The 22,374-nt window shown below is 47.0% G+C and overlaps 1 protein-coding gene across 1 annotated transcript in view; it reads left to right on the top strand.

Moving 5' to 3' along the window:
• Positions 1–22,374, top strand: part of TCERG1L (transcription elongation regulator 1 like) — a gene marked incomplete at both ends in the record, with an annotated part of 193,583 nt that overhangs the window by 17,747 nt on the left and 153,462 nt on the right. Inside the window, one exon of the mRNA XM_082673840.1 lies at positions 21,834–22,019. Coding sequence (XP_082529966.1) covers positions 21,834–22,019 — 186 coding nt within the window. The remainder of the gene's footprint in view (positions 1–21,833; positions 22,020–22,374) is intronic.

Below are 22,374 nucleotides of genomic sequence, written 5' to 3'. Positions count from 1 at the left end.
TATGAAAGAACCATATCTAACGTTGTATGTAAGAGTGAACACCTGATGTTTTCTCTCTAAGATAGAGAACCAGGCAAGGGTTTGTGCTTCCACCACTTCTTTGCAAAATTATACTTGAAGACCTAACCAATGCAATAAGGCAAAAAGAAAAGGAAAAAAAAAGCATGAAAAGCATACAGATTGGAAAGGAAGAAATAAAGCTGTCTCTATGTGCAGACAAAATTGTTGCCATATCGACCATCTCAAAGAGTCTACCAGAAGCTGCTAGTACCAATAAGTGAATTTAGCAAGGCTGCAGGATGCAAGGTCAGTGTGAAAATTCAATAGTATCCCTGTATGACCAGTAATAAACAACTAGACATTAAAATAAATAGCAGTCTCACTAAAGCACTAAACCCAGAAAATATTTGTGGATTAATCTAACAAAATATGAATCCTGAAAACTACAAAACATTGAGTGGAGAAATCAAAGACTAATATATGGAGTGATATTTTGTATCAATGGGCTGGAAGACTCAATACTGTTAAGATGTCAGTGCTCTCCAAATTAATCTATAAATTCTGTGTAATCCCAAACAAAATCCCAGTTTCACAGAAATTAACAAGCTAATTCTATCACTGATATGGGAAGCCAAAGGAAGTAGAATGGCCACGACAGTGTTGAAAATGAACAGCAAATGTGGAGGTCTCCTATGGAACAGATGTGAATGCGTATGATAAAGCTACAAGAATGAAGGCTTCGTGGAACTGGCAAAATCGGGGGAACAGAGATCAGTAGAACACAATCATAGACCCTTCAGAAACAGACACACGCATACATGGTCAACTGATTTTTTTACAAAGCATTCAGTAGAGAAAAACTTGCCTTTACAATAAATGGTTTTGGAACAGTTGAACATTCATCTTTAAAATAAACAAACCTTGATAAATACCTTGTATCATATATAAAAATTACCTCAAAATAGCTTATAAATCTGATTTTAAAACCAAAGTCCTAGAACTTCTCAAAGGAAACATAAAAGAAAATTTTCTGACCTTGATTTAGGCAAAATGTTTTTAGATATGACATCAAAAGATGAACCATAGAATAAAATGCATTGATAATTGGATTTCATCAAAATTATATACTGTTGCTCTTTGAAATGACTTTTAATAAAATGAAAAGAAAAGCCACATACTGGGAGAAAATATTTGCAAAGCATAGATCTAATAGAGAATTGATATCCATAATATACAAGGAACTCTCATAAAACAATAATAAGAAAACAAGTAACCCAGCAAAATATGTGATCAGACACATCACCAACAGAGATATATAATGTCAAATGGGCACATGAAAATATGCTCAATGTTATCTATCATTAGGGAAACGCAAATAAAATCCGGAATGAAGAGTCCCTACACACGTACTGGAAGGGCTATCTAGTCTATACCCAGAAATCTCACTCCTAGGTATTTACCCAAGAGTAATAAAGGGATGTTTCCACACGAAAGCCTGTACACAGATGTTTATAATGGCTTTATGAGTAACAAAACCTGGGAACAGTCCAAATAGCCATTAACTATTGCATAGATTGACACACTCAGGCACATCCAAACTATGGACCACAACAGAAACCACCACGAATGGACTTCTAACACACGCGGTGACATGATTGAATCCTAATAGATCGTGCTGAGCGGAAGAACCCAGAGTCAAACGTTTGTATCATAGATGATTCCTTTTTTTTTTTTTTTTTTTGCGATACGCGGGACTCTCACTGTTGCGGCCTCTCCCGTTGTGGAGCACAGGCTCCGGACGCGCAGGCTCAGCGGCCATGGCTCACGGGCCCAGCCGCTCCGCGGCATGTGGGATCTTCCCGGACCGGGGCACGAACCCGTGTCCCCTGCATCGGCAGGCGGACTCTCAACCACTGCGCCACCAGGGAAGCCCGATTATTCCCTTTTCATGACGTTATAGGAAAAGGAAAACTATAAGACCAAACACAGATCAGTGGTTTCCAGGGATTGGTGGGAGGAGGGTACTGACCACAGAGGGGCAGAGGGCAGGTTTTGGGGTTGTGGACAGTTATCTGATTGTGGTGGTGGTTACATGACTGCCTTTGGAGAAATTCAGAGAACTGTACACTAAGAGAATGAATTCCACTGTAGATAAATTACACCTGAATGCACCCAACTTTTAGAAAAAGAGAGACTTAAAGAGACATACCCAGTAAAGTGTGTGGCGTTTATTGACCCTTGTTTGAACAAGGCATACAGAAAATTGTGAGACAACAGGAGAAACTGGAGCAGTTGACTAAGTGTTTAACAGTTTAAAGAAATGATTGTTTAAAATTTATGTATTTTATTTATTTATCTTTATTTTTGGCTGCCTTGGGTCTTCGTTGCTGCACTCGGGCTTTCTCTAGTTGCAGCGAGTGGGGGCTACTCTTTGTTGCGGTGCGTGGGCTTCTCATTGCAGTGGCTTCTCTTGTTGAGGATCATGGGCTCTAGGGCACACGGACTTCAGTAGTTGTGGCTCGCGGGCTCTAGAGTGCAGGCTCAGTAGTTGTAGCACACGGGCTTCGTCGCTCCGCGGCATGTGGGATCTTCCCAGACCAGGGCTTGAACCCATGTCCCCTGCATTGGCAGGTGGATTCTTAACCACTGCACCACCAGGGAAGCCCAAGAAATTATTAATTTTGTTAATTTGTAAGTGTTGTTAGAGTTCTATGCTCATGCTTTTAAAAAGAACCTGTATATTTTAGAGATGCCTGCAGAAACATATACAGCTGAAGTAAAATCTGTATGTTTTATCAGTAATCCAGGTGTGGTTGCTAGGAGTGCAGGTGTGAAGATGAAACAAGCCCAGTCATGAGCTGATAATCGTGGAGGGTGGGTGATGGGACGTGGGATTCATTATATAATTCTCTATTATATTACTGTTGAAAACTTTCATAATAAAAATTAAAGAAAAAAGAGTAAAAAGTAATAGCATGAAGGACACTTCAAGAAATTGCAAAGAGTGATTTTATAGATTTCATATACCTGCCACAGTGCAACAAAACTGAAACCTTAAAATAAGCTATAAAGAGATGCCCAGCAGTCTTGAAGTTAAAAGGCTGCCCCCAAAATAAATGAACGAGGCAGAAATCAATATTACAAAATAAACCTTCTATAAAGTAACCAAACATGATGTGCCCATATTAGAAGTCATAATATGTAGCCAACAGTACTACAAGGCAAATGTGGAGCCAGAAGTGATGTGTGAACTATGAGAGCACAGGCACAGAATAAATCAGCTTAAATCAAGGCATTAGAAAAGTTTCCTTAGCGAAAACCAAGGAAAATCTGAGGAAGCAAATGATAAAAAGTAAAGGCAAACATTTATAGTTTCAAAAACGGAAATGAATTAAATTGATGAAAATCTCCCCTCCCGTGATCAGAAAAAAAGAAACGCATTCAATGGAGACATCTCTGCTTGATATCAGCAGCTTTTTAACAATTAGATGAACTGATTTCTGGCAGCTTTTCAACTTGAATCACGATGGAGCAGCCCATCTACACGCCCACAGGTCTCCTCCCTCTTCTACCTGGGCAGGTGCGTGGGGACCTTATCCTCACATTTTCTCTTAGCCTGAGTCCCCTCTACACCCTGACACTCCATGGATTGTATGGGTAAAATCTCTCAAACTCCAAGGAGAATCTTCTCCTGATCCAGTTTTTTTCAGAACATAGAAAACGGTGAGGCATTAATATAGATCATGAGGTTGATTACCCATTTTACCCATGTTTTTCAAAAATAAGAGAAAAGAAGAAGCAAACATATTTTATGGGCAGATCTCAGCTGTAAAGTTAGCTGTACAAATCCTAAAAGTATTATTGAAAGTTTAACTGTATAGTGACATTAACATCTGCCAAGGTTAACTGGAGTGCATTTCACGATTGTAGAAATTGTGTCACAGTAAGAAAGGCATTGACAACAACATCGTGGCCATGTGTTCATTTCATTAGACTATAGGAAGATGTACCGTGTGATAAAAGTAAACAGCCGTTAAAAAATCAGGAAAGTAAAAACTGAACTGTAATTCCTTAACATGATACATAATATTTCTCTAAAAACTGCCACGTCGCGTGGCGGGCATCACTGCCGTTCGCATGAGAATCAGTCACTATTTTTTCTTTACTTCGGCTGTTTTCTGGAAGTTCCAGCCAGTGCAGTAAGAAATGAAACAGAAACACCACTTGGGGTTTATATACTTTTTTGTATTTTGAAAACTCACAAAATTCAACTTAAAAACTCTCAGAATTAAACAGCCGGTTCATCAAAATGGATTGATAAAATATAAACATACAAAAGACAACACAGTCCCTACCTATTAATAGTTATTTAAATATAGCAGCAGGGATGAGCCTCTGTTCACACAGCATGGGCAATGCATAAAGTTCCTGGGCACACTGTCAACACAGGTGTACAGATCAGAGCCTTCACTATGAATGAAACCTAAAAAAGAAAACAAAGAATTTGCTGACTTTGGAGAGACTCACTGTGAGCTTGGATAGGAAAATGGAACATTGTGATCATATCAATTCTTCTCAAATTAATTTATGGATATAATATAATGCTAATTATATTACTTTTTAGAACATGAGAAGATCATTTAAAATTGTTGATCATGGAAATACGCATGAGATGAACAAATACATACTTTAAAAAATCTATGAAGGACTTAACTTATTCTATTTTATTTATTTATTTATTTTTGCTGCGTTGGGTCTTCGTTGCTGCGCGCGGGCTTTCTCTAGTTGTGGCGAGCGGGGACCGCTCTTCGTTGTGGTGTGCAGGCTTCTCATTGTGGTGGCTTCTCTTTGTTGCAGAGCACGTGCTCGAGATGCACGGGCTTCAGTAGTTGTGGCATGAGGGCTCAGTAGTTGTTAGTTGCTCTGAGGCATGTGGGATCTTCCTGGACCAGGGCTTGAACCCATGTCCCCTGCACTGACAGGTAGATTCTTAACCACTGCACCACCAGGGAAGTCCCCAACTTATAATTCTAAAGTTACCTCATTTTTTAAAAATGTGGTACTGATATACTAATCCACATATAGATTAATGCAATGAGTTTTAAGAGAATTGTTATATAGGACAATATTCTAATACCATAGTAAAAGACAGACATAAACAGATGACTCACAGAATGATTATAATGGTCATTATGCAATATATGGTTTACTCACAAGTAATTCAGGTAATGCAAATTTAAACCACCGAATATAATACTCCCATATTAAATTAGCACAGACTTTCAGAAAGCCTTGGTGCTCCTTGGTGTTCGCAATGGGGCAATAGAATGTACGCCCATTCGTACATGGTATTAAATGTAGTGTGTACTGGGTCATGGAAGTTGGCTTTCAGATCCTCTGAGAAAATTAATATAATTTCACTCAGTGTTTCTCCTTCTATGGCAAGTTAAAGGAAGAACAAATATGTATGCACAGTGATTCAGCACCTCGTAATTTATACCAAAAGGAAAAATAAAATCTCAAATGTCCACGACTAAATAACTGGTTAAGTGAGTTACAACATAGCAGTAAAAATGAACAGTCTTCAGCCATTAGTAGCATCACGTTCGGAAGATTATTTAGACGAAAGAATGCTTTTGTTTTCGTAAATTTTTAGAAGCAGGTTACAACACGAATGAACAGGATGGTACCAGTTTTGAGAGCATCGTACACACACAGTTCACACACATGCTGATGAAAGACGGAAGGAAACATCCGAAAGTGTTCATAATGGAAATTTCTGAATGCTGGATGTAATATCTTTTATTTTTCATTTTTAATGAGCATGCGTTACTTAGGTTATACAGAATTTACTTATACAGTATAATACAGAATGCCATAAAATACATGAAAATACTTCTTTCTTCTTCGTGCCATTGAAAATGAGAGTATTCGGTGCTGTTTGAGCTCTCATCACCCGTGTGACTCTGACAGCCCTGTAAGGGAGTTGTGTCCATCTTGGAGTTGCTGTTTCCACAAAGAAACAGCCCCGCTGAGGCAAAGCTTGATTTCTTTTAGCCACTCCTCATATCTGGGTAAGGAGGAGTTCTCCATCTTACAGCCGCAGCGTTAGACGTCTGGAAGAACGCTGGGCAGAGGTCTCTCGTTTCCTCCTTAGAACTACCCTGTGGGGCCTTGGGGTCCAGCGCAGGTGGCAGTGCAATGGTGTCCCCACAGAGCGCCCCTCCTGAACGGTCCGGTCTGACTTCACCTGAGATCGTACGTCCAGGTGCTGGTGCCGGTGTGGGTGTGGAGTGTAAAGTGTAAATAGACTACTCACTCCTAGCCGGGGATCAGCCCCACTCACTAGGAAGTCAAACCATGATGTCCCCGCTGTCCCTCTGCCTCAGCCCTTAGACTGGGGGTGGGGGGGGTGACCCGATGCCTCGCGATTTCTGGAGGAAAAGGATAAACAGATACAGCTTTCAGATCCCCAATTTTACTTAGAAAGTTGGGGGAGACACTCTACCTTCCTATCATGGAAAAACAGATATTTCAGGAGAAGATGCAGATGTGTTTGACTCTTAGAGACAACAGGAAACCCGCAAGGGCACTTCAGCCTTGTGGTGGCCAATTTAGTGCCTGTCCTCCACCCAGCTGTACTCATGCCTCCCTCCAGCTCCTGAGCAAACTATTTCGGGTGCTGGCAACCGGGGCAGGGGGACGCCTGTCCAAAGGCCGATTCCCCCCGTGACAGCCAGTGGGTAAGAGCTTTTACAGACTGAGGAAGGGGGCTACGTGCAGAAGCAATACAGCCAGCTCTGGCAGCCATCTTGAAATTGGTCATCGGTGGTCTGACCAGCATCATCTTGATCGTTTTAGGTACAGTGAATCTTCACTTCCAGACCAGCATCATCTTGATCGTTTTAGGTACAGGGAATCTTCAGTTCCAGGGTAGGTTTGTTCCCATTTTCTTGAGGCCAGTTCTCGGAATCGTGGCAGCTTATGTCATGGCTCCAGCCCGGTCATCATGGAGTTAACTTCCTCCACCTGGCGGGGGTTTCAGTATCTACGAGACAGCTCCCAGGATACGGCTCAGAATATGATCTATAGCCCTTGAGGAGGAACTAAAGGTCCTTGACTATACTTCCTCCACCTGGCGGGGGTTTCAGTATCTACGAGACAGCTCCCAGGATACGGCTCAGAATATGATCTATAGCCCTTGAGGAGGGACTAAAGGTCCTTGACTATACTTAATGACTAAACTATTATGATTTGGTCTCCTTTGGTCGTTTTCCTCTGTTTCTGCATTTTCTCACTTCTCTGATTAAACTTATTCTTTGGCTAAATTTCTTCCACAGACAAAAGGCAGGCTGAGGACGTGGGGTCGGGGGGGGGGGAAGGACCCTAGGGTCCTGCTCCGCTTCAACTCCACTAAATATTTACAAACATCGCTAGTGTATCGGTGCTTTGCCGCGCGTGATGCGCTATTGTAACACAGTTTTGCATTCTACTGTGATTTACCATTTTAGTATATATTTCTCAATAATAGCATAAATTAGTAAATGTTGTCTTGAATGAATGTTTCAGAATCCAGCAGATGAGGCAGAGTTTCCTTAACATCAGTAGCCAGAGAAAACGATTTCCAGATTCTGTCTGAAAATATTTTGTAGGCACGTTGGCATCATTTTGTGATCATGCTTTCTGAGACTTCTTATAGGCGTCTTAATCTAAGTCGTCAGAGTCTTTCACCTGCTTTAAAGGATGCAATGCTGCCTTGCAGAGCCACAGAAGAGTTGATGAACAGGAAAAGGATTTGTTTCTTTCCTTCTACTCTCGAGCCCTCTAATTTCACTTCTAAAATTCCGCTTTTGCCTTTGCTGTCTAGGACTCCCGGTGCGGCATCTCATGCAGGAGTGACGGTAGGGACTCTGCAGTTCCCGTTTCCAAGGGGTGCTGCTAACCCTTCCCTCTGTCAGTGACATGGATTGTAGATTTTATTAACTACCTTTCCTCGAGCTTAGGAAAGCTCATTCCATTCCCAGTTCGCCAGTGGTTACGTTTTGTTATAGTAATTTAGATATGACTGAAAAGACTGGTCAGCTCAGTGGCCCGTACCCACTTATCTCTAGAATTGTGTAATAAGAAATATTCATCAGAGTATACATTTTTTCTCAGATTACATACCCTGTGGTCTGATAGCCAGGAAAAGAGCTAGATAGATAGGTTCTTAGATTTCTCTTGAGTTACAGATGATCACCACGACTTTATTTCAGTCAAAATTTAGGTTCAAGGCCTATAAGAAATAAATGGTGAGAAATAATGTTTTGGTGAAAATTAAATATTCCGCTTCCCCTACCGTGATTTTCTTCCTTTAAGCGTTCAGTGTCCATGTCATTCAGGTAAGAAGATGTGTTCTCAACAGGGCAGTAGCCTTGTCTGTCTAGTTTACTACTGAACCTCCAGTGCCTAGTAGAGTGTCTTGTCTCTGACAAGCACGTGGCAAATATTAAATCAATAATCAATACCACAGATACAGATTGAGCCCTACCGTGGACCGCGCGCTGGCACGCGTGCTGGTGGTTACTGCAGTAAACAAAACCGATGAAAACTTCTGCTGCCCTAGGTCTTACAGCCCAGCTTATTGTGTTACTATTTTACTGCCTAACTTGTATTACTAGACTAAAATACTCTCAGTGGGAAGTTTTCAGATAGGGAGACCTAGTCTTTCAGGTGTGACCCTTGGGGCTACTGTCCCTGGTTTCTGTAATGAAGAATCAGTTCCCTTCTGCTTCCAAATATCACCAACACGACAATCTTAAAAAAAAAACGGCATCAGGAATCACAAAAAATAATGTATGTTCCTAAAACTCCCTGCATGTCATGGCCATCTGTGTCATCACTGTATTTCTTGAATGCATGTAAATGTGGCTTCAGTTAGAATTCTGAGAAGCTTGAAAGCTTAAGGTCTCAGTCTCCAGCTATCACGTGAGGGTTCGGAGATGAAGATTTGGGTAAAATCTTTCTCGGTGCCTTTTGCATTTGTATCCAGCAGTGTTTACCTTTAGGTTTTGAAGTTGGTAAGCAGGGGCAGACCAGGTGTTTTGGACCATGACATTTATGAAACTCTCTGTCCTCTTTAAGGAAAAGAATACAAAATCCCTGGTCGGAGTTAGGGCTGGAGGCTTGGTGGAGTTTGTATGAATGAAGACCCTGGAGCTGAAGCCTCGTCAACTTAAGGCAGATCTATCTGCCTTTGGAAAGAACAGAAATATGAGTGTTTCCCAATAATCAAGGCTTGCGTTTTTTCTCGTGATGATGACCTGGTGGTCTTGAGTCTTACTTGCAGTTTCCTTTTTCCTCTGGCATCAACTCAAATGCCGTTTATATAAACAACATATTATTCAATCTTTAAGGAAAATAAGTATTCATTTCAGGCAGTATTATCCTCAGTAGAGTGGATTTTTTGCATTGGAAATGAACCTTGAATCTCTTCTGAACTAATTAGCCTATTTGCATCCATTCCCTGTGATAGAGAGACAAACCTACTTGTAGATTTCCTCATGCCACGCAGGCAGTGCAGGGCACTCGTCAGAGGCGTTACTGCGAGACCGTGCACGTGACGGACACTCACAAATGTCCGTTGATTCAGGAAAAGGAAGATTGGATGCAATGTGGGTTGCAGAGAATGGGGTTTTACCATTTGCAATAGAAAGAAGAAGGCTAGTGGCTCTTGGTGGTAGATCGTTGCCCTTGACATCCTAAGAGGCATATGGACTTTGACGGATGAGCGAAAAGGAGTCCTCAGAGGACACGGCAACTTTATAACTGAAACCTTGTGATGGACGCTGAAGGCCAAGATATCAATGTTGAGACACAAAAGGAGGGGCAGGGCTGCAGGATTCCGTGGATGACGAACCTTTTCTGTATGCTGGAGGGATGCGCAAAGACAGGGCCCAGGAGCCCTGACTCGGGGTGCCTCTGGCCGCAGAGCCTCTGGTGACAAGTCCCACTGCTGCCCGTCCTGAGCCTGCCACAGGTGGCTCTCCAAGGCTACGCAGGTAAACATGTGGCTGTTTCCACACGAAGGAAACAGGTGCGTGTGTATCTTCCCAGAGGCACCGATGTCACAGGTAGCTTAGTATTAAGGATGCAGCTGGCTCTGCTCGGCTCCGTTACAAAGGGAGACTCTCTCATCAAGGAATTCCCGGTGGGAAGAGGAAACACCGCCTGAGAGGGTGGCTTCACCGGGACGATGGAAGGCGGAGGAGGGGCTGGAAGTGGGTTTGGACGCGTTTGCTTGGGTGTCACGGCCACCTGAGACCCGCTGCAGCCGTGAACACATCCATGTTTTATGCCTTCGGACTGTTGATGGGCTGTTTCCCTGTCACGGTCGGGGTGGATCTGTGGAAGCGTGGCCATCCTCTCGGGGATGCTGGATGGCCGGCGTTCCTCCAGGTCCGTCTTGATTTTCTACCTTCTTTGCTTGGAATTTCCATGGATTCCAGGCTAACGTGGACACAGTCTTCTCTGTGTTGGGCACAGTAAACGTGCAACATAAGTCTGTCTCACCAGTGTCACTTCTCCCAGGGACCCTTCACTTTGCTCTCAGCTCTGATGGTGTGACTTTCCTTTGGCCTTTCCTGGGATGCTTTAGGCCATAAGAAATCTAGGTGTGACAGGATCCCTGGAAGTTATTGGCAGGAATGACAGTTACAGGTAGATATATTGCAGCAAACAGTTACTCTCCTGCCTGCCTGCCAACTGCTGCCTTCCTTTCTTCTTTCTTCCCCCTTCCCTTCCTCTGTCCCTTTGTAAAGTCAACACGTGTAGAATGCCTTAAAATTGTAAGAAAAATGACGAGTTTTTCTTTGAGCACGAGTTACTTGCAGACACTTTATAAGGACCTTGTTGTGCACGGGGATGACCTCACCAAACCCTCACAGGCCTCTGTGGAGCAGGTAACAGTGTCCTCACCTGCCCTGGGGGACACTCGTTCTGCGGTGAGGCTGGGCCAGTTTCCGGGAGGGCAGTGTTGAACCAGATCCACGTGGGCTGCCGGCACTGGCAGTTCTGAGCCTGCCCCAGGCTCCCTGGGCCGGGTCTGCGTGTGAGGGGAGAATTCTGTTCCCTCCTGTTCCTGCGTCAGCAGGGATGTCACCTCCCAACCCATCCCCACCGATGGATGCCTTGACTCTGCAAACTCAAATACTCGTCTCACTTAGGGCGTCAGTTCCACAAGGACAGGCACAGACGCCCCCTATTTGCTGAGACGTGGGCTCAGTGCAGCACAGTTTAGCAGCAGCTGCATATGATGAGAACATTGTTCTGCAAATTCCTGTCTTAGACATTCCTATTCTCAAACACCGGGCGTCTTCCCTGGGGTTATGTATGGAGCCCTGATCCAGTGGCTGTTTCCTGGGAGTGTGTTTGGGTTTTGAGGAGTGGAGATGTCAGTGTGGACGTGACCCATTAAAGCCCCTTTCGCCGCCCCCACGAGTCCTGTGATGGGCCGCACGCCGTTACCCGAGTGGGGCTCGGGGCGGAACCCACCCTGGGCAGGTGCTGAAGGGAAAGGCGGGTTTGGGGTCCCCATTGCGAGGCTGTCAGTCATCTTAATTTCATAATGAGGAGAGACGCCGTCAAGCAGGAAGATTCCTAAACATCGTCCGCTGGTTGATCACGTCGCTGTCTAAATGCGTCTCTGAAGAGAAAGACGCGAGCTGAGCGTATTTCCTGTGCTTTATTACTGCCTGGACGTTACGAGGCAGGTAAGAGGTGAGCGTAAATCGTGTGCATTGAGCAGAATGAAGTGGTTGGAAGAGAGCTGCCTGGTGCCGAACAGCACGGTGTTGGTAAACGCCTCGCAGAAGCCCCTCCCACACTTGCGTTGTTGTGCAGACAGACGGGATTGTGTCCTCTTTGAAGGTCAACAAAACCTCGGGCTGCCTGTGACGGATAGAATCCATCTGCTGCAGCTTTCACGGGGAAACGCGTTTATTTCAAGGCAGAAGGTTACGTTTTTGCCAATGCCACTGCGTTCCATGGAAGATGACACTCTTTTTGGGGACAGCCACGTGCACCCTGGGACCCTCCATGGGACAGGTGTGGCCGGACCCCCGAGGGTGACCCTGCTAAGAGTAAACTCAGAGGTTGTAGAATCTGCTTGGACCCACTGAACCCACGAAACCACTTACGAGATGAATCCTTCAGGAGACAAATGTTGCCTGGGAGCCACTCGGTTGCTGTGGGTTTGTTAAGCCCCTGCTCTATACCCGGTACCTGGATGTGTCCCATGAGCACAGTCCTGCCCTCAAGGAGTTCATGAGTGTGTGGTCTGGGCGTTCTGGTGGAAAGTGTGTCTGTGGGAGGGGCAGTTGCTCTGCTGAGCCCGCCCTGGGGTCCAGCCCTGGGGTCCGCTTGGCCAGAGTGCATGGCCGTGTCACAGCCCCTTCCCACCCCAGGCCCCTGAGCTGCACACCCGACTCCTTCCGCAGCGGACCTGGGATTCCAGAGCAGGTGTGGGCCGCGAGCGGGAGGCTACGCTGCCGGGGCTCCTTAGATGTCAGTGTCAGCCGGTCCGTTGTTTCCTCACGAAGATGGTTCCTGCGCTGCTGTCTTCCCGTCTTCTTCACTGACTCGGCTCATGACGGCATCAGGACAGTTCCATTACCCAGTATCAGGGGCGGCTTGTTCTTCGGGCAGTGTAATTAATCTCTAGTTTTAATAACGTGAATATTCAAATTATTGTGTACCAAGTTACATGAAATCATAAACATAACAATAAATTAGGATTTCTAAGCTGCTGCACGAAGCTGAGTGAATTTTCCCCGTCTTAGCATTAGGTAACTCATATGTTCTTGCCTGTCACCGTCTGCCATGGGGGGTGGGGCGGGGGAGGGCTGGTCCACGCGTGACCCTCCCGAGGGGTGACTCTGCTGCGGTGCATGGACTTCTGTCCCGTGGAGGTGGGTGCAGGTTCACGGTGACCAAGTGGGTCCAGCACACCGTTGGCGCTTGTGCCATCAGTGACGCTGACAGAGACACACATCAAAGCCATGCCATGTGCTTCTCTGCTCTGTGGGAGGGGACCCGGCTGAGAGGGGAAGGGGCCGGACGGATCCTGGCTGGGATTCAGCGCCAGCTTCAGGGCCGGGAGCACCTTTCATCCTATGGTCGGTGACCTGGAGGGATCGCCAGTCCTGGGGTGGGGGCTCCGAGCACCGCCAAGGGGTCTTCAGGGTCGGTGCCCACAGACTAGATGTATCAGGGGTCACTGGGGTGTCCCAGTGCTGGGGCATAGCTGGAAGTGTGTACGGATGTGCGGACAGAAAGCTGGAGTAAAATGAGTCAAACAGCGGCAGTGCCTCCTTGGGAAGGGCTGGTTCCTGATGAAGTTTTAAGTGAGGCAATCAGACCGAAATCCACCCTTTGCAGAGCAGTTCTGTGCCAGACGTGCCTGCAAATCGAGAAGAACCAAGAGGAGGCTCTGTGGGCAGATGAGGAGGATTTGTACGGGAAAGTCCTCTTCCAAATGTCAGAAATGAGGGGAGGCAGCCCAGATGGGTTTAGCAGAAATGAACACGTGCATTTGGGAGCCGGGCTTGTGTTACCGAATTAAGTTGTGTGGTTAACCCCCAGCCCGGCTGGACCAGTTGCCTGGGAGGGAAAAGGTTCTTTGCCCTTCGGATCTGTGTGGCCAAAGAATGGAGAAGCGGGAACTTGGTTCACAGGTCGACTTCTTGCCCACGTGGGGAGGGGTTTGATTTTAGAGGCAAGACAAAGGGAGGAGGGGTGAGGCCGAAGATGGGGAGGCCCATGCATTAGTCTCCGGGGAAGGGCAGGGCTCTCCCAGGGAGCAGGCTGCCACCCCTTTGTATCCTTTTTCAGTCCCTGACTTCCAGTCATGGCATCATTCCGCTGGGTGTGTCACTTAGTCGCTAATGTAGTAAAATCAGCCTAGCATGAGACCCCGGGTCTGTGGGAGGTCAGATTCATCACCGTCTTGGTCCCAGCTGGTTCCATCTGGTTTTTGGTTTTCTCTCCGTGTAGCTTCCTTTCTTCATCTCCAGACCCCGAGACTTAAAGATTTACGTTAGTTCCTGTTGGGGGGCAGGGAGGCGACGGGTTCCGATTGATGATCCAGTGTCAGCTCTGGCCACGCTGGTGCATCTCCCGCGAGCAGGCGTCGCCCTGAGAGGTGGTGCTGCGATGCTCCGTCGGTCCACAGGTTGGACTCTGTGCTGAGCATCATTTTAGGAACTGAACGATGCTTTAGAAAGTGAAGGCGTAGGTCCTTCTAGAAATGCTGTTTCCCAGTCTTCCCTTTCCAGTGCTTCTAGGTGCAGGACCATGAGGTAGGTGTAGTCACAGCCCAGCAGGGGAAATGAGGGGCGAAACTTCAGAGGGCTGTCACTTTGTATGGCACGCCAAACCAACACACTGCTGTTCTAGCATCCAAACAGTGGGAAACGGGAGATTCAAACAGTTTTACTTCTCCTGGTGCATTCCTCACAGCAAACTGTGCATACGTATCCCTCTCACTGCTGACTCTTCCTTAGGGACACATCCTGACATCATTTTCCTATTTCCTGAAAAAATGGAGAAGAGGGGTTTCCAGGCAACCGCGCACCCCCTCATGCCCGGGCTCACGTCGCGGTTGAGCTAGGCCACCAGCTGAGCGCTGTAGCTCTCTGGGTCCCCTGGGGGAGGCAGATGCACACATAGGTGATTGTGTCAAAAGGGGACACAGAAAGGGGACTCTTGGGTCAAAGGGCATTGTCAGAGCCCTCCCTCGGGGGCAGGAGGCAGCAAGGTACGAGACTCTGTTACTTGTGGGTCAGCATGTAACAGGGGGGTTTGGGGGAGATGAGAGGTGTCGCCTGGGAAGGCGTTTGTACTTGCTCCATGGTATGGGGGGCTGGCGGTTCTGTCAGGAGGAGAGGAGAGCCCCCCCATCCAGCTTGCAGGTTACAAGGGCTCCGAGGGAGGGCACAGTCTGGGAGAAGGGGCAGGGCGATGTCGTGAGCTGCGAGTGCAGGTTGCCAGGGTCGCCCACCCGCTACCCGTGGCTATTCTTGGCAGACAGACACTCCGTCAGCACCGGGATGCTGCCTAGGTGCCGGGGTGACAGAAAAGACAAATGTGGTGCGTGTCTTGTGCAGCTCACAACCCGCCAGAGCCGATCACGAAACAGATACTTTGCTGGGCAAGCTGAGAGCGGCCTTGGAGCTTGGGTGACCATCCAGCCCAGCTTACGGGTGTGCTTCCTCGGAACGTGGAAAACTTTACCAGCACCAGGAGCCAGATGTCTCCTTCAGAAAACTGCCGGAATGGCAAACACCAAGAAAGGCAAAGCAAAATCAAACACGTGTGCGGGAGCTTGGCACCGGCTTTAACTTAGACACCAAGGCCCGTCACTGTTCTTCCTAAAAGGAGCCGGGTAAGCACTGACGGAGCTGGGGGTCAGGGCACAGGGACACGACGCCCTCAGAGCACAGGGGAGGAAGGAAGAGCCTGTGCTCTTGACTCTGTCCCCCCTCCCTCCCCTCTGCCTGTTGTCAAAGCCTCACATGCTGCCAGAGACCCCAGACCCTCCTCCTGGCGAAGCCTCCACATATGGACCACTGCCTGAAGTCACCCCCTGACCGGTCCTGTTTGCAGAAATAATTACCAGTTGGCAGATACACCGCCTGAAGGATTCCACCAGAGCTGAATCATATGCTAAACGGACGTAATAAACGAAATTAGCTGATGACTGTTTGCTGTTTTGAGGACGTGGCTGAGAGGAGAGCACAGCATCTCCTGTGTATCAGGTGAGGTTCCTCTTCATCGGAAGACCTGCTGCCATCCTGGTGTTTCCTCCATACACTCTGCATCCCAAGATAAAGGTCTTCCTCTCTGCGTGGTGTCCTCAGTGCCAGACGCTACAGGCGAGGCCTCCGTCCTGCTCTTTTGTAAAGATTTGGAAGCTAAATGTCTAGCATCTTATCTACTCTGCAGCCCACTAGTGGTTATAATTCTGGGGCTCCTCTGGTGCCTTCCACACCAAGTATTCCTCCAGTAGGGATGAGGTCAGTGTTGTCTCCAGCACTGCTCTTCCCTTCTTCCTCTGGGGAATGCGGCCAGCGACAGAGAACCTGGGGCTGAGAGCAGCTCTGTTCCAGTGCAGGCCTAAGAGGAAGAGAAAACCCAAGGGAGCAGGAACAGACCAGACCATCCAGCCTGAGCGGACACCCATGAACTTGCACAGTCCCCAGTTAGCATCTCAGCCTGAGGCCGGATGGTTAGAGCCCCTGCCTGTCCCGCCGTCCCAGGGCCCACCAGCCTTTCTCTTCCTTTTTTTTCTGTTGAATCCTGGGAAAAGCAAATCCAGCTGCTGGCTGGGTTCCAGTTTTGGAGGCAGGTACCGGGAGAGGTCAGTGGTCAGGGTGCCTGTGAGCACAGGTGGCAGAGCCTGCCCGCCCTCTCCTGTGAGTCTATCAGTGTGTCAGTGACCGAAGGCCCCTGTGTGGACAGCAGGGTGGCCTCTGGTGGCACAAAGGAGAAAGTCCTCCAGACGCTCCAGCCCGCCCAGGAGTCTAGCTGGGATGGGGCACGCGTTCAGCCAGGTGGGGCCCCAGTGCCAGCCCTGCAGAGGAATTTGGGCAGACACGCCTGGCCTTGAGGCAGTCACTGAGTCCTGCTCTCCAGCGACAGACAGGGACCGCAGAAGTTCTCCTTCGTCCAGCTGTCCTGGGGTCACTCAGACGAAAACTGCGAACAAAGCGCCTTTGCAGGTCAGGCCATCAGAGAGGGATCTGGAGGGAGGTGGCCGTGACGTGACGGAAGGGGCAGCACAGGGTGGGATGGCTGCAGTCCCCCCCTACCCCCCCACCCCCCCACCCCACCCCCACCCCGCAGCTGCCTGCCTGCAGAGAAGCACAGGGTTAATTACTGTTTTGCCTAAAACATTGATTTTTATTAGTGATGCTGATGGGATTGCATTGCTGGCTTATCTCTTAGCTGGCTTAGCAGGTTTTTTTGGCCTCTTATCTCAGTTTATTTACTCAACTAAGGGATTCAGTGCTGTCCTTTGGCGAAAGCAAGTTATGATAATTACTTACCAGTCGACACAGTTTATTGAGTGCCTGCCTCATCTTCCAGGACTCAGCTCAAGAGGTATCTCACTGGGAGCAGCTGGCGTCCCAGGGCCCCTTCGGCCCCGCCTGCCTCCTGGCGGGTGATTATCTGTTTGCAGCAGTGTTTCCTATGGTAGCGTCTTCCTGGCCGAGCTGTGTGCCATCTGGCAGGTGGAGATGCTCCGTAAATGCCTGAGCTGGGGGCGGGGGGATGGAGTGGGAAGCAGGAAGTTGCCAGCAGCTCCCGCCCACACGGCGCTCCAGATGGGGATCAGGGGTTACCATTGGTCAGAGGAGGTTCCTGAGCCCCCCCTCCCAGTCTGCAAGTTACCTCTTCCACCTGCCGGCCAGGGTTGAGCTCATCTGTGCCCTGGAGGTTGGGAGCCAGATCCTGTTCCCACACCAGGTGCCTGGGTCTAATATCGACACACAACGCACCTGCGCAAGGCCTGAAGCTGGTGGGAGCTTGGCAGTGATAAGACCCCTTCTTTCCATCTCATCTCATCCACCAACTACGACAGTAATTTTGTCGACGTTGGTTATTAACTTTTTATCTCCACTGATATTATGCAGTCGATTTTGTGAACTAACTGGTGAGTGGTGCGTTTTTATATGGACCCAGATGGATTCGAAGCAGGTTAAAAACTGTCTTTCCAGCGTCTTTTTTTAAAGAGGTAGATAAGGTTTACTTATTCTTTTTTCCTTTTTGGTTGACTTATCATTTCTGACAGCAAAGTCATGCGATGATAAAACTGTTCCCACACTTCGATCTGTAAAATGCTCTTGCCGTGGCACTGTTTCTTTTAAGTCACTGTTGTTACTTTCTCATTCTTTGCTGAAGGGTCATCTTCGTTTTGAACAAAAGATCAAGTTCAGTCAACAAATTCATCAGGTAGCCTATCACTGGGGTCATTGAACTTGGCTTTGAGAATCACAGTTCTTTGAAGCCCTGTGTCACACCAGTGGAGCTGTCTCTGAACAGGGCCAACAAGTGGTTAAATTGCAGTGGAAACACCTGTGGTAAAATAATGTAAATAAAGGAATCTTGAAGGAGGGAAGCTGAATTTACAAAGAAATATTTGTGTACAGCTCCATAGTGTGTGGACTTTCACAGAACTGCCTCATTAAACTGACACATGCACACTCAAAATGCTCACCCTGTTTGGCCCTGAACAAGCATCCTGGAATGGGCAATAAATGCAGAAATTAACCTTTTGCACACAGTTGTTTATGTCATGTTTATTTATAATAGGCAACACCTATTATGATGGGGGCTGGTTAAGGGAGCATGGCAGATTTGTGTGGCGGTTCCACTGCCTGGAATACTAGTCTCTGATTAATAACTGGACTTGGGAAGGCCATTTAATGACAGGAGAAGTGGGAGGGCAGTGTGTGCAGCGTACTGGTGGTCCGTCACCGGTACAGCCAGACCATGCCTCTGGGGACTTCTGGTTAGCTGCATGACAGAAGATCAACAGTGTTCAGCTGGGGGACCATAGGGACATTTTTAGATGCTTATTTACTCCATTTTATACCTTTTCTAGAATGTGCTTTTATTGTTAATTAAGACAATATATATTGAATAGTGTGGTATTTTTGCTGACTTTAAATCTGTCTGTGACAACAATGAGACACCACGACACACCTGCTGGAATGTCTAAAATCCAGGACATTGACACCAAGTGCTGTTGAGGATGTGGACTGACAGGAACTCCTTCATGGCTGGTGGGGATGCAAAACGGTGCAGACACTTTGAGAGACGGTCTGGAAGTTTCTTACAAAGCAGAAGTTAGTCTTACCATATGACCCAGCGGTCACACTCCTTGGTATTTACCCAAATGAGTTGAGAACTCATGTACAAACAAAGACATGCACACAAATGTTTATAGCAATTTTATACATAATCGTAAATACTTGGAAGCAACCAACATGTCCTTCCATAGGTGAATGGGTAAACTGTGGTGCATCCAGACAATGAAATATTGCTCGGTAATAAAAAGAAATGAGCTATCTTGCCATGAAAAGACACAAAGGAACTTTGGGTACATACAGGCACACCGCTGAGATGTTGCTGGTTTGGTTCCAGACCACTGCAGTAAAAGGAATATGGCAATAAAGCAATTTTTTTGGTTTCCAAGTGCATGTAAACGTTGTGTTTGCACTTAATACAGTCTGTTTACTGTACAATAGCATAATGTCTAAAACAATGTGCATACCTTAATTAAAAATACCTTATTACTAAAAATGCCCACACAATCTGAGACTTCAGCGGGTCATAATCTTTTTGCTGGAGGGCGTTGCCTCGACGTTGACGGCTGCTGACTGGTCAGGGTGGTGGTCGCTGAAGGCTGGGGAGGCTGCAGCGATTTCTTAAAGTAAAGACAGCAGAGAATCTGCCGCATCAGTTGACTTCCTTTCAAGCATGATTTCTCGGTAGCAGGCAATGCCATTGGATAGCATTTTACCCACAGTAGAACTTCTTTCGAAATTGGAGTCAGTCCTCCCAAACCCTTTCACTGCTTTCTCAACTCAGTGTATGTAATCTTCTTTATCCTTTGTCTTCATTTCAATAATCTTTATAGCATCTTCACCAGGAGCAGATTCTATTTCAAGGAACCACTTTCTTTGCTCATCCCTAAGCAACTCCTTCCTCATCCATTAAAATTTTATTGTGAAATTGCAGCAATTCACTCACATCTTTGGCTCCACTTTGAACTCTAGTTCTCTTGCTGTTTCCACCACATCTACAGTAACTTCTTCCACTGAAGTCTGAACCCCTCAAAGTCACCCATGAGGGTTGGAACCGTCTTCTTCCAAACTCCTGCTACGGTTGATGTTTTGATCCCTTCTCACCAATCACAAGTACTCTTAATGGCATTTTGAAGGATGAATCCTTTCCAGAAGGCTTTCAATTTACTTTGCTTAGATCCACCAGAGGAATCACTGTCTATGGCAGCTATAGCCTTATGAGATGTGTTTCTTAAATAATAAGGCTTGAAAGTCAAAATAGCTCCTTGATCCATGGGCTGTAGAATGGATGTTGTGTTACCACGAAAACAACATTAATCTCCTCTCCATCTCCATTAGAGCTCCTGGGTGACCAGGTGCATTGTCAAGGAGCGATCATATTCTGAAAGGAATTTTTTTTCTGAGAAGTAGATTTCTACAGTGGACTTAAAATGTTCAGTAAACCATGTTGTAAACCGATGTGCTGTCATCCAGGCTTTGTTGTTCCGTTTATAGCACACAGACAGAGTAGATTTAGCATAATTCTTAAGGGCCCTGGGATTTTCAGAATGGTAAATGAACATTGGCTTCAACTTAAAGTCACCAGCTGCATTAGCCTCAAACAAGAGAGTCAGCCTGTCCTTTGAAGCTTTGAAGCCAGGCATTGACTTCTCCTCTCCAGCTATGAGAGTCCTAGATGCCATCTTCTTCCAATAGGAGGTTGTTTAATCCGCACTGAACATCACTAATGATCTGAGCTGGATCTTGTGGACAACTTGCTGCAGCTTCTACGTCAGCACTTGCAGCTTCCCCTTGCACTTTTGTGTTATGAGATGGCTTCTTTCCTTAAGCTTCGTGAACCGACCTCTGCTAACTTCAGACTTTTCTTCTGCAGCTTCCTAACGTCTCTCAGCCTTCATAGAATTGAAGAGAGCTGGGGACTGGCTCTGGATGAGACTTTGGCTTAAGGGAATGATGTGGCTGGTTTGATCTTCTATCCAGACCACTCAGATTTTCTCCACATCAGCAATAAGGCTGTTTCTCTTTCTTATCATTTGTGTATTCACTGGAGTAGCACTTTTAATTTCCTTCAAGAACTTTCCCTTTGCATTCACGACTTGGCTAAGGGTCCAAGAGGCCCCACTTTCAGCCTGTCTCAGCTTTCGACATACCTTCCTCACTGAGCTCAGTCATTTCTAGCTTGTGGAGATGAACAGGCAGAGCACACGGGATTTTTAGTTTTGCATTTGGCAAAACTCATAGAATGTACAACATAAACAGTGACCCCTAATGTAAACTATGGACTTTGGGTGATAATAATGTATCAGTGCTGGTTTATCCATTAATGGTAACAAATGTAGCACCCAACCCAAAAGGGCGATAAGAGGGGAAACCGGGTGTGGGGGAATATGTGGGAATTCTCTGTACTTTCTGCTCCGTTTTTCTGTAACCCTAAACCTGCTCTATAAAAAAATTAAATTGCATTTTAAAAATCTGTAAATGCCCATCATAGGACGTTTGGAAAGTACAGAAAAACAGAAATAAAAAGAAATTCAAGGATCTGGGAGTGAGCGTGCCCTTTTGATTTAAAGTGAGAGACGTGTGACTCTGTCCCTAAGAGCTAGAACATGCTTGGCATCTAACTGACCCAGTGAAATTTGTTGACCGAGTGACTGTATAGTGTAGAAATGGAAATGACTGTATAATCAGCTGTGTTTACTGAGCGTCGCATTGTGAGCTGCAGCAACGTGCTTCTCTTTGAGGCAGGAGTGTCCCCTGGTGACTGTGAGCCTTATGAGGACACACAGCTCTGTGCACAGGTGACATTCGGGTGGGTAAAGAGCTCATCACACTTATTTCAGGGACAGTGGCCCAGGGCACAGGCTTCCAAGAAAGGGGGTTACCACGGCCTTGTTTTCTGGCTGCTCGTATGTTGCATGATGAAATGGCATCGTCTCCAGGGGACACCGGGCATCCTGTGCTTACCTCCCTGTCCCCCCTCTGCAGGTGGTCATCACAACAGCCTGAAGCCTGTCGGCAGCGGCCCCACCTTTGCCATCACCACTGCCACCGCCACCATGGTCTCCGTGGACCCCGACGGGCTTGGGGGCCCGTCCCCCTCCAGCGTGCAGCCTTGCCACTTCCTGACCCTGGCGCCCATCAAAATACCCCTGCGGACCACACCCTTCTCTGGTAAGTGCACAGCCTGGTCTCTCAGAGCCTCGGGCTGCTTCGGAGTCCACAGCATGGAGACCAAGGCGGGGACCTGCCGTCCCCCAGATTCATGGTTCCCTGCATGCTGGGGGCGTTGGGGAGGGCTCATCCTCAGATCACGCAAACGGACCTCAGTTCCCTTGACCAAGGTCATGTTAGTCAACCCGGGCGTTTTCTGCCATAAAGCAAAGTGTAAAGTTTCTGTTTGAAGAAATGAGACATTCCTTTACTTACTCTTCATGGGGAGTGATGCACATGACTGAGAAATTTCTAATTTTTGTGTGTGGGGCTTGAAAAAAGCAAAGGCAACATGATGGAAAACAGTTAAGCATCG

This window comes from Grampus griseus, assembly GCF_964374135.1.
Source record: "Grampus griseus genome assembly, chromosome: 16".
NCBI lineage: Eukaryota > Metazoa > Chordata > Mammalia > Artiodactyla > Delphinidae > Grampus > Grampus griseus.
This window is presented reverse-complemented; position numbering and strand designations above follow the sequence as displayed.